The following is a 12,842-nucleotide window of genomic DNA, read 5'->3' as shown; positions in this document are numbered from 1 at the left end:
TGACTGACAGGCTATACTCGGAGCTGTAAGAGTAACTGAAGGAAAGCCATCTTCAAGTCATGCTGGAAGTCAACAAAGGATAAAACTATCTTGCAAGCTACTGAGCCTTAGGAAAGAAGACACAAAAAAGAGCTTTTGATTTTATACAAAGAAATTTCCGTTATAGTGCCCACAAAATGGAGTTCCTCACATCTTAAGAGTTCATACACATTCACATGCTTTAATAAAAAGAGGACTTGCTCCCTAAATCCCCACATTTATCGGTCATCTATAAATTACTACACTGCTCCAAGAACAGCTGAGAAAGACTGTGGACCACGGATTCTAGGTTCTGCATGGCCTATAATCCACTGACTTGTAAGTCTACTCCTCAGTTGCTGTGACAAATACTGGGACACACGACACACAGGTTGTGCAGTTACTAACCCTCGAGACCCTGACATACCATAAGCTGGTCCGTCATCTCCATAACCTTGTCCACTGTGTGCAGTTCACTGAGGGCCTGCTGTGCCCGGCTGCTGCTCCCCACAGCTGAAGCCTGCTGAAAGTTGGTCTGAATGGCATCCATGAGGAAATTGAGCATGTCTAACACGAGAGGAGCGAAGGAGAAATTGGCCTGAGAGAAATCGAAATACACAAGTGAAAAAAATAAAAATAAAAAAGAAGGAAAAATCATGGATCACATGCAACAATCTTGACAGTCACTGTCTGGAGCAGGGCGTGTTTCCCTCTCCAGAATCCTAGCTCTGATGAGTCAGTTGAGAGGACTGTTTCTAAGCCAAGGCCCACAGGCACCCTAAGTCATCCAAGGCACTCTCTCTCCTATGCATACAGAATGGGGAAATAGAAACACAACCATTCAATAATAGGTTCTACATTCTGGCCCCAGATAAGAACTCCTGGCCAAGAAACTGTGCTACAAAGTATCACCCCCACTACCTCTAAATCCTTCCCTAGAGATGGGCAACACATGCTACTTGCATGCATGCTGCATGAATATGAAAAAAAAAACAAACAAACAAACAAACTGGGCTACCAAGGAAGGCTCAGACCACTGATCAGACCTGCTGGACTCTGTCCTGTCCACCAGTGCCCATTCAGAAGCCCCACCTGATTCTGCAGCTCCTCACGGCACCCCTCAACTGTGCGGCACAGGCTGCTCTTCTTGGGCTTTTCTTCATCAGTAACCTTTCCATCACTGATGGTGACCTTGGCCTTGTCAGCAGGTGAGGTGCTAGCATGGCGCACCAGACTCTCTGAAACCCTAGGCTCGCTCTGAAACGCTGACTCCTTCATGGTAGAGCTCATGCCACTGCTAGGAGTTCGCTTCACCAGTGCCTAGAAACAGAAAATGTCAGTGTCCCTACTTTCTTGCTACAGTCAGGTGACATACTGCAGAGCTATTGGAAGCAGGAGGGCCTGGATACACATGCGCCCATGATCCAAAACCAGATCCATGGGGCTCCCACCCAATATCCATCTCCACTGACCACTCAGAGTGTCAGGCCTGACTATGTGACCAGGATGCTGCTTTTAATGTGCTAAGTGAAGTGCTCGGGATTCATCGCCAATAACACAATGACATTGAATGCTTGGTCACACAGAGCAGAGGTGGGAATTTTTAGTCTGCCTTAGATAATCCTGCATTACTAACAAGTTGTCTATGTGACACTGTGTAGGTCCCATCACTCACCAAGCAACTGCCATCTTCCTTGGCTCCACAGTCACAGAAAAAGGAACCATACTTGGCATAGGAAATCTCATGATCCTTGTGGCACACCTTCGCACATACTGTGCACACACCCACCCCATCCACCATCTTACAGGTATGACAGTGGTACCTACAGAGGAACAAAAATCAGCAATACGTCCCATGTAACAACACTGGAGGCCCAGCAATCCTCACTTTAAAAGAACTCACCAATGCTGGTTCATAAATTCCTTCTGGGTGATGGTGAAGGTGCACAGTTTATTGCAAAGAGAATCTTCATCCTTCAAAGATTAATAGGTCTTTTTAATCATAAATGTCTCTCTCCATACAGGGTCCCATAAAAACCTGCTCCAACACTCCATAGAGACAACCAGTGTCTAATGGGAACCAGCACTGATCTGAAATAGCCAGCTGTCTGAAAGCCTCCTACAGTTGCCAGTGCTATTCTGGTTTTGTTAATAAGAAAGGGGTCAGGGGAGACAGACAACAAAAACCTCTAATACTTCCTAGAGTCCCCCACATTCCCTCCCTAAACTTGTATGGGATGAAGCAGAACAGGTAACTTCAGAGAGAAGAAAGCATATACTTATTGAGAAGCTGCTTTAGTTAGAGACTAGCTCTGGCGCCTGCTCTGCAGGCCTAGAGAAGCACACCAGCAGACTCTTGCATTAGCCTTGTGAGCAGGAAGAAAGCAGCAGACTCCAGGTCCTCAAGCCCACCGAGGGAGGAGAGTACCAGTCTCAAGTGCATTGGACAGGCTGGACGGCCATTCCCCCCTACGTAGCACTTACAGAGTCCTCAGCCTGGGAGTCTTCCTCCTCCACTGCTAACTCTTCCACCCAGTCTGAATCCACCTCAATGGCACGCTCTTCCCCATCGACTGACAGATGGCTTGACCCTTGACCATTACTCTGGCTCAGAGCATTTGTGACGTCAGCCAGGTAAGACATAATATGACATGTGCATTCCAAGACCATCACATGCTGCAAGAGAAGACAAGGAAGCTTTGATTCCTGTGTCAAGCACTTTCTTCAGTATCAAGGCAGAGAGGGAAGATGGCACATCATACAGTCCCAGCTCCTACCACAGGCCTGCACACAGATGCTCAGAGAGCTAAAATGAACTCCTGTGAACTTGCTCACTCTTCAGCGGAAGTCTGAGTGAATTTGAAGAATGGAAAACATACAGACGGAAGACGAGGCCCTTCAGGTCAAGACAGGCTTGAAAGGGTCTCTCGGCATTTTTCCTGCCAGAGACCTGCAAACTACAGCAGACAGTTCTGCATTTCTCTCAAAAAACCCAGTGGACAGATGCTATAGAGGCACTCGGTAGTTCAGAACCCAAGCTGCTTACAGAGGACCCAGGTTCCGCTGCCAGCACCCACACCATGTGGCCCTGAACTACCTGTAAGTCCAGCTCCAGGGGATCTAATGGGCTAAGCACTCTCATGAGCGTTGAGTGTACGCGCGTGCACACACACATGCGCGCGCGCACACACACACACACACACACACACACACACACACACTTCACAAATAGAAAGCTGGACATGGTGTCACACACCTTTAATCCTAGCACTCTAGAGGCAGAAGCAGGTGAATTTCTGAGCTCAAGGCCATAAGCTCCAGGGCAGCCAGGACCACCTACAGAGACCCTGTCTCAGGTCCCCCTAACCCCTAAGTTTAAAAATGAAATAAATTTTTAAATGGTTGCATTAAAATACCAGCAACCACTCAGGCTTAGATTTCTAAGTTCCCAGGAGCCCCTTCACTCTGACAATTTAGTGCCAAATGGACAATAATTAGTTTAAAAAAAAAAAAAAAAAAGAGGGAGAGGAGTCAGTACTTACTGGGTTTTGAAACCAGAGCCTGCCCTCAATCTAACCACCCTGCTAGGCTTGTGGGTGAGGAGTCAAAGAAAGAGTCTGACCTAAGACTCCTGTCATCCTCAAGCCTCTTGGCACAGACCAGAACTCTATAACACTGAACAGCAGGGCTGAGGATGCCACCCTTGACCCCCAGAAGACTGACTCACAGAAGCAACACAGAAGCATCTCAGGCAGCAACAACTCCTCGTGCCCAGGAAGGAGGTCTGCTGAGTCCTTGTCAGAGCATCACCACCTTAGACTTGCATAGGCCTAAGGAGGTCTGCTTTACCAGGACAAAAAGCACTGAGGCCAGGGAGACACAGAGCTACTGCAGAGACTTCTCTCTCTTCCCCAGCCCCTGGCTTCAGCTGTCCTCATTTTCCTTACCTTTCCATGCATAACATTGGCATTCAGTTTCTCCACCACATTCTTCTGTGACAGGTACTTCTTGCTGTCCCAAAGGAAAAAGAGAAGTCACAATTATCTGCGGCTTCAAAGGCCTTCACAGGCCTCCAATCAACTTGTGATACTGTGAAGGGAACCCACCTGGAGCTGACATGGCTTGGATTGGTCTGGTCTTAGGACCAACAGTAACATTCCCAGGACTTAACAGGAAACTTCACTATAAGTAATAAAGACAACTGGGGAAGCTAAGATAAGGACTTTGACTTTGAGACTACGTGAGACAGTCTCAAAGGGATGCATGTGTATGTGCATGTGTGCAGGTAGGATTAAATAAACAGAGTAGGGGCTACCACATCACTAGTTAGTCCTTAACAAAAGAATTTTAGGTTTACTAACTGACTTATGACAGAAGTACGCTGCAATGACCCTTCCTTCCTCTAAGTTCAGAACACTAGTGCAGGTAAAGTCCCTCTTACCATCTGCCCAGCCAGTCCACAGCAGCATTGTGAAGCTGAAGGTGGCCAGCTCCTTGTCCGGCACTGGCTAGAGTGGCCATCACAACCATGAGCTCAGGGAAGCCAGTCCCATCACCATTCGCCAGCATCTCTGTTGCCATGGGGGTCAGAGTGCCCAGAAGCACAGCACACACACCTTCTCCAACTTGGCTAGTTTAGAAAAAAAAAAGGTATTCTAAGTATAGTCTTTCATTTTTAAGAGCAATTGAGACACCAGGCTACAAACGGTCAGTTCAAAACTCACAGTGACACAGATGGCTGTGTGTGGCAGGGGTAGGAGTAGGAGTTGATGAAAGGTCAGGGAGGAGATGAGAGACACTGTGGGAATGTTGGACAAATGACTCAGCAGTGAGAGCACCCACTGCTATCCCAGAGAGCCTGGGTTTGAGTCCCACACGGCAGCTCATGGCCACCCATCAGTCCTGTCTCACAGGCCCCAGCGCGTTTTCTGGCTCCCACAGGCAACAAGTACACAAGTGGTAAGGCACCAGGCGGGCAAACACCCCCACCCACCCCACAGCAAAAAGAAATATAAACAAAGGCTCTTTAGAGGAATGCAGATCCCTGTGAGCTCAAAGCCAGCCTCTTCTACATAGTGAGTTCTAGGACACACTGGGATACAGAGAGACCTTGTCTATAAATAAATAAATAACTGAATGAATGAATGAATGAATGAATGAATGAATATTTTTAAAAATGTGTGAGAAAGAGTAATCAGAATACATTATAAACATGCATAAAACTGGTAAAGTACAAATTTAATTAATTAAAACTACTTAGTGCTATAAATTAAGCATTACACATAAATAAACACAGCAATTTTAGAATGGGACTTGAACCACTACAGCACAAGACATCTAGTGAGGTTGAGTGACAGGCCATGGGAAATCTCAAGGAACCGAGCTGCAGTGCTGGAATCAGGGGGGACAGGTGTGTGACGCCCAAAGGGAAGGCAGCCACAGCAGCTATGCAGAGTTCTGGGTTTTAAAGACAACACACCCAGACCTCCTACCTGTTTTCCCGAACAATGTACGTAGTCAGTAACTGTAGCAGCTGCCGGTTCTCCTGAATGACCTCCAGCTGGTCAGAATCCTTTGGGGGTGATGTTGTCATGCGGGTGAGCCAGGCCTGCAGGCGCACCGGCTCCACACAGGCAAGCTGGGCAAGAGAGCCACAGAGGTGAAGGAGGCTCGGGTTAGGGCTCTTCTCAGCTAGAACAAGACAAGAGGCCTCTGTCAGTGAGGAGGGCAGGGACCTCCACAGAAGGAGCAAACAGCCAGAAGAGAAAAGGCCTCAGAGTTTCAGCATCTTTCCCAACTTTCTCTGAAGGATTCTCTACACTTGTTAGCACTGTCATGCTTTGGGTAAATGCAGGCAGAAGCCAGGCACAGTATTAGCCAGACATCAAAGTTCCCATAAGAAGATTACCAAAAGCTGTCACTCACTCAGCTGGAAGAGTTTGGTGAAGAATTTCAAGACTCGGTTACAGAATTTAGCAGAGAGGTCCTCATTGGCCGTGGCCATCATGATCTGCACAAGCTCCCCACTGCAAGGCGAGGGGGAAACGAGACAACCACATTAACCCTCACTTAGAAGTCCTGCTTCTGCTTCACAGTCTCACCCCTGGGGAAAACAGTCACTTGGGGGTCCCACACAAGCTGCTCTTGGATACAGCCCTCCCCAGGAGACAGACACTCAAGCAGGTTTCCTTGGTCCGAGGCAGCTGAGTCGGCACATTCAGCCCCTATGACCAGTGAGTCAACGGAAACAGTGCTCACCCATCAGAGAAGAACTCCTCCATGGCCTTCCGGGCCTGGCTGCTCTCCAGCTGCTTCTCCAGATACTGCAAACATTCCTCCAGGATGGACTCATCCAGGCCACTGAAGACCAAGACCACAGTTCAGTGGATGGAGTCATCCAGCCCACCAAGGAACAAGACCACAGTTCAGAGCCCTCCCAGTACCTCTGAAGAACATACTGATGACTAAACATTGAGGCAAACATCTAGTTTTGTCTGAGTTTAACATAGACACTGGCATACAGTACACATTCAATAAATGCTTAATCCAAGAACCGCAAGATCTCAATTTTGTCTTACTAGCTTATTTCCTGGGAAAATAAAGAAGAGAGATAAGCTGGGTGTGAGTTCACACGCCTGCAATCCCAGCACTTGGGAAGCAGAAGTAGCGCATCACAAGTTCCAGGCCAGCCTAGACTCTGACAGACCTGGTCTCAAAAATGGAAAGGACAAATAAAAACGAATAAATTGAGGAAAGGCGTCTGAAGTTAGGCATCAGCTGTGATTAGTGTATGACTGTTTCCAGAGGAGGGAGAGTCTGGGTCAATCACTCCTGCAGAGAGAAGTCACCTCAAGTGCCTATGTTTGAAAATCAAAAGAAGGGGCTAGGGAAATGCTCAGTGAAGACCACAGTTCAGACTCCCAACATCCACACAGATACTGGGTAAGTGTTGCAGCAAAAGATGCTGGAGACAAAGGCTGGATCCTCAGGAGGAATCTGGCTGACTAGCCCAAGTTGAAAACCTGAATTCGGTTCACCCAAGAGCCCCTGGCTTACTGGCTAAGGTGGGATACAGTGGAGAATGAACAAGTTAGACTCTCAGTGTTGGCCTTGGGCTCCCACACGACACCAATGTACATGTGGATATGCACATACACACATGGAAAAGTATTTTTTAAAAGAGGGATGGTGACAGTCTGGTAATGCCAGAGGCTGAGGCAAGAAGTGCCCAAGTCCAAAGCAGCCTGGCTACAAAGCAGGAGGAAAAGAGAAAAAGAAAAGGCAGGTAGGCAGGCAGGCAGGCAGGTCATCATCAGAGAGGAGGTAGCAAGTGCCAGTGCTTGGGCCTTCCCTGCACAGTTCCTAGGAGAGCCCTCCGTATCCCCCACAGCATAGCCTAATGCAGCAGATCATTTTGATAGTCGCAAAACATGAGCATGAGTTTCACTGGTGCCTGAACACCCCATCCCTACCACCTCTCTCACTTCTTTTATCTAATATTCCCAATATGAACATTTAACATTCCAGTCTCAACAGTTAGAATTCCTAAGAATCAGATCCCAGGATGCCTAGAAGCCCAGTACCAAGGAGCTGTCATCACCATCATGGCGGTAGGAGTGGTGCATCTTGCCAACAGCTACAGCAGCTCTTTCAACGTCTCACCTGTTGGGATCTGCATGGTTGGCCAGAATGTTGTAACACCCCGTGATCAGCTTCTCATACACACGAGCCAGGAACTCATCAGACTCCGCAGGTCCCAATATGCGTTCCAGGGAGTTACTGCTGATCTCAGCAACGCTCTCAGTGCTTGACTCCAAGAGAAGTGGCAGCAGAGTCCGGATGACCTGCGCTGGGTTCATCTCATCTGACCACCTGCAGCCAGGGAGATCCAAGCAAATGAGGGGATATGTCTTGAAATGCTACAAGGCCAGGGCTGGCCAACTGGGGAGAGCCTCCAGTTTAGTCTTTTCCCTCCTTGATGGCTATTTTTTATTTCATATTCTTTTTACTGTCAGAAACAAAATCATTCCCATATAACAATTCACTTATCAAAATAGCAAACTATTAAAATACATTTACATAATAAGAATAAAAGAAACTAAGATCAGAGATCCGCCCTTGAGAACTCTAGAGCAGTTAGGAATCTGGACCACCTTGAAGGCAATGCAGCATGATTTCCCTGAGACCCAACTGTCTGTCTGGTAGTGGGCCCTACCCCTTGATTCTAGCAAACACTCTGGAGTAAAATTACTGTCACCTCAACTCTACTCCTTCAACTACAAGACAACACAGCCATGCATGGTGGACACAGGGGCCTGGGCTCCAGGCTCTAGTACTCACACAATCAGATCCCCAGTCAGCCTGACCAGGGAGAGGAGGGTGTGTTTCAGGGAAGCCGCCAGGGGCAGACTCTGGCCACACAGAGTCCCCAGATGAGCAGCCTGCACAGCACTGATGTAACTCTCCGATGGGACGGTGTCATTGGCAAATGCATTGCGCTGAAAGGAGAGAACCGGGTGGAATGGACAGACAGACCATCAACCCTGGACAAAATCCACTGACACAAATTTTTTTAAAATGCACCATAAGCTAGGACCTCACTAAGGTTTGCAAACAGTACCCTCCACTCCACTGTCCACAGGCTCCTGAGGACACTGAGCTAAGGGGAGGAGGCAGCCAAATTTCATTAGAACAGGTTAATAGTTAAATACAACAAACATCCGAACATGTGACAATAAAACTCCTCTTGTCTACAATAGCTAAGAAGGATCTGGACTTTGCAATGCATTTGGTCCCCACTACTAGGGCTGTAAGTATCCTTTGGAACACTGCTGAGTGCTAGCAATAAGCCACAGTTGTGAAGCCAAGAGAAGACAGAATATACCTTGCTCCTCTACAGAACTTTAAAGAACTTTAAAGATAGAATTATCTGTCTGCAGACGTAGTGTGAGTGGGACAGACACAAGAACTCCACAGCACCTGACAGCCCAGAAAGCCTAAGGTCTTAGGGTCTGCTACACAAACTCAAGGCAGAGAGCAGAGTCTGACACAGTGACACACATGTAGCACAACCCATGACAGCACATCACATGTAACCAGAGTTTCACAGGTGACAGAGGCAAGACTCAGAGAAATACAGTGGTCTGTGCTCTGGAACCCACAGGGACTCACCCAGGAGCCAATGTTGGGAAACTCATTGGTACTGATGTTATTCCAGGATTCACAGACAGACTGCACTGATGACGGTAAATTCTGCACCAGAGTTGGACCTGCAGGCGACAGTAAGGATGAGCAATCATCACAAGAAAGGAGGGATGATGGAGTACTTAAAGCAGCCCAAATGTCAGAATCATTACTAAGACAGCTTAGACGGCTATTCCAGCAGCAGAACTATGTCCAAGACACAGCTAATAATTACCCAGCAGCTAACAATCACAGTGGTGAGGCTCTCATTCCCACCAGTCACGGTCTAATCTCACAAGTAAAGATGACAACCGAAAACAAAGGAGGAAGCATCTTAGCATGTCAGGCTCCAATCACCACCGACCCTGTTGTCTCCATCCCCAGTCTCAGAGGAAGTATTGCTTTGAGCTCCTCCCCAACCCCCAGAAGACAAATCCTGAGAGCAGGGATCATGAATCCCCATGCACAGCATTCAGGGAAACAGCAGTGAGACTCTAAAAGTTAAGGGTATTTAAGGAGACACTGTGGACACACATGACTGTAAAGTATAATGGGGAATTTCTGAGTTGAACTGCAATCCTGCTCAGGAGCTCTGATTCTCCACCCTATTTTTTTTTTTTTTTTTTTGCCAAATCACTCCTGGGCAAAGAGACTGTTACTAAATTCTGCACGTCAAAGAACTCCACTGAACAAGCACAGGAACTGCAAGCAGCATTGTCCTCAGGAACTAGCTGCTCTTGGCTTAGATTTCGGTTTCATTGATTGCATAGGAGTCATGACTAATAAACTTGTCCTAAACCTCAGTTTCTCTGTGAGTAAACTGGAGAAAGTACTCAGAGTTACTAGAAGAGCCAATCAGATGCCCACGAAAATGCCTGACAGTCAAGGTGGCTCTGGTGAGGCTAGTAGGCAGGCAGGGAGTGAAGAACTACTACCATCATCGCCCAAAGGCACTTGTGGTCACTTACCCAGCGTGTTTGCCTTGCACCTATTAGAGCCGATAGCCAAGACAGCTGCAAAGCCGTGTAGCTTCTCCTGTGAGGGCTTCTCTGTGGATCCCTCTTCATTGAGGCTCTGAAGCAGATAGGCTCTGAAGGGACAAGAGGAAGGAAACACTGAAGGAATAAGGCCCCACCATGCTCAGGAGAAATTAATCTTAGAGAAGTTTAAGAGGCACCATCTGTTTCCAATCTATTTAAGAACAAGTCGCAGTACCAGCTCCTTCTCAAGCAACTATTTCCCAAACAGCACACCCTCAGAAAAGTTCCCAAAACATGACTCCAGGAGTAACAAATCTAAAGGATACTGAATATGCCTATCCTCCTTCCCCTGCTTGGAAGGTCAGCAAAGGAGACAGACAGACAGGCAGACACACACACAGACTATATTTTAAACAATAAGCCAGATGACAGTGGCACACGCCTTTAATTCCATCACTTGGGAGACAGGGAGATCTCAGAGTTCAAGGCTAGCCTGGTCTACAGAGTGAGTTCTATGGCAGCCAAGGCTACAGAGAAACTATTTCTTGAAAAACAAGATAGATGGATAAATGGTTAGACAGACAGACAGTTGAATGTAAAAATGAACAACAGAAAACAAAGCCTGTTTAGTGTTAATAACATTTCCCAATTTATTAGCCACAGAAAATCCAACAGCAGTTCAGACTGGGGAAGCACCAACCCAGGGGGAAGATCAAAGCCTAGGTTCTGCAGAGGGCAGACCCATGCTTAGTTGTGACTGCTGCACTGTCCCAACATCAAGAACGATGCCTGGCACACAGTAGGGCATTTGTTATCTAGTTACGCCTCATGTTCAATATAACTGCCTCCAGCAACAGCCCTCAATCTACAAGGCGTTAGACACTAAGAGACAGGATTACTTAAATTACAACAATCCAGGTCCCTATCAGTGAATAATCACCTAAGAACAGAGGTTAAGCAATGAGATCCCAGAGACCAGATCTTCAATGAGATGGCCAAGCAGGACCTACTGCAAGGAAAAGCCGTTCCCCCACACTGCCAGACTGTTGTGTTGAGGCCAGCTTTGCTAGCCTACTTGGACTTGCTCACAAGTCCCCACTTCTGGGGACAGACAAGTGTAGAATCAAGGTCTCATGTAGCTGAGTCAGCTACCAGTCCTCCTGTTTTGTGCCCTAAGTGCTAAGATTGCCAGTGTAGGCCTCTAGGCCTGACTGTTCCTTCTTTTACTCCAAGTACTGAAGACAGACTCTCCCAGTTCCAATTTAGGAAAAACCAGAAATCTCAATTTGTATATACTGAAAATGAACTTTAGATTTTTAAATATCCAGTACTGAGCAAGTTTTATAGAATGTGTAATTTGCGATGTTTGCTGAAGAAAGAGAAGAACTTAAAATAGCCTCTAGCCCATTAAGGACTATTTGTCTCTCAGTAAGCCCACATCTGGGAAGCCACAGGACTGCCACAAACTCCAGAGGAAGCCACAGACTAAGACTGCTTCACACAGCATTAACAACTGGTTCTAGATCTGGGTCCATAAAATAGAAGTCCTGCAAGGGCTTCATTCCCGCTGAGAACGGACACTCAGAAAAAGTCCTATCCTCTCTGTAGCTGAGAGCTGGACATCTACAAGGACCTGATGAAATTATAAAAATTAAACATCCTGGGAATCATGAGTTGACTGAAACTTCTCTAGTTGTCACCCTTTCACACCCTGCACCAAAGGGAAAAAGCAAAGCTCACACATAAAAAAAGGACATACATAGACCCAGGCATCTTTCAGAGAGCGCTAGTCTCCATACCTAGTGAACGAGGCGTAGGTGTCAATGAGCTGCAGTGTAGCTGGAAGAAGGTTCTTGGTGATCTCAGATGATTTATGAGGATCAGTCTCTGCAGCCATCTTAGAAAAGTGCTCATCCAGAGAGACCTGGACCTTGGAGACAGCAGCATCCAGGGTGTAGATAGACTGCAGACTAGGGATCTCATGCAGCTGGAGAACAGTGGTGCAGTCGATGGAGCAGAATGATGAGATCTTTAAAAACACCCAAGGCATTAATGAGTTGTGATGAAAGGCTCCGGCAAAGCCCAGTTGTCATTACAATCAGACTGATAGCATACCTGTCGGGCAAAGTACTCCTCTACAATCTCAACATCATACTTCACTGAACTACACTTGTTGGTGGCCAGTTCTATGAGAGAGCCCGCATGCTCAGGCTTCATGCCTTGTTTGACAAGGTGATCCTATTTGGACAACAAGAAAGAGAGTTTAGGAAAACAACCTGGAAAATCCAAAGCTTTCATCATTGTCCCCGTGGTACAAAGCGAGTCGCCTATGAAAGTCCCTCAAAGCAAGCTGAGCTCCCCTTTGTCACCTTTATCCAGTTGACATAGGAACTGATCCGGAGGCGGGACGACCATCGCAGAGTGTGTAAGATGTCGCATTCACTCATCTCAGGGGAGTTCATGGCCAGCTGGTTCATGTAAGCCTTTGAAGGTGGCAAAATTCCCAAGATCCTCCAGAGAATCAAGAAGTAATACTGCAGGGCGCAGGCCTCCTGAGGAAGTGAACAGAGCAGTTGGAAGCATGTGGCCTGCTCAGATCTCCCTAATGTAACAAGTGTTCCAAAGGCAGCCTTCCAAGCAGAACCTGTGTCTACTATGAAC

At 47.2% G+C, this 12,842-nt stretch overlaps 1 protein-coding gene across 1 annotated transcript in view; it reads right to left on the bottom strand.

Moving 5' to 3' along the window:
* The window catches only part of UBR4 (ubiquitin protein ligase E3 component n-recognin 4), a 105,586-nt gene that overhangs the window by 66,027 nt on the left and 26,717 nt on the right, over positions 1-12,842 (bottom strand). Inside the window, exons 23-39 of the mRNA XM_080921716.1 lie at positions 12,551-12,733; positions 12,297-12,419; positions 11,981-12,210; positions 10,170-10,291; positions 9,190-9,287; positions 8,359-8,516; positions 7,681-7,890; positions 6,277-6,378; positions 5,944-6,044; positions 5,511-5,709; positions 4,460-4,648; positions 3,966-4,029; positions 2,503-2,694; positions 1,922-1,992; positions 1,694-1,841; positions 1,111-1,338; positions 446-616 (exon numbers count right to left, since the gene is read on the bottom strand). Of these exons, the coding sequence (XP_080777842.1) occupies positions 446-616; positions 1,111-1,338; positions 1,694-1,841; positions 1,922-1,992; positions 2,503-2,694; positions 3,966-4,029; positions 4,460-4,648; positions 5,511-5,709; positions 5,944-6,044; positions 6,277-6,378; positions 7,681-7,890; positions 8,359-8,516; positions 9,190-9,287; positions 10,170-10,291; positions 11,981-12,210; positions 12,297-12,419; positions 12,551-12,733 (2,589 nt within the window). The remainder of the gene's footprint in view (positions 1-445; positions 617-1,110; positions 1,339-1,693; positions 1,842-1,921; positions 1,993-2,502; positions 2,695-3,965; positions 4,030-4,459; positions 4,649-5,510; positions 5,710-5,943; positions 6,045-6,276; positions 6,379-7,680; positions 7,891-8,358; positions 8,517-9,189; positions 9,288-10,169; positions 10,292-11,980; positions 12,211-12,296; positions 12,420-12,550; positions 12,734-12,842) is intronic.

The sequence above is a fragment of the Micromys minutus genome, assembly GCF_963924665.1.
Source record: "Micromys minutus genome assembly, chromosome: 9".
In the NCBI taxonomy this organism is placed as follows: Eukaryota; Metazoa; Chordata; class Mammalia; order Rodentia; family Muridae; genus Micromys; species Micromys minutus.
This window is presented reverse-complemented; position numbering and strand designations above follow the sequence as displayed.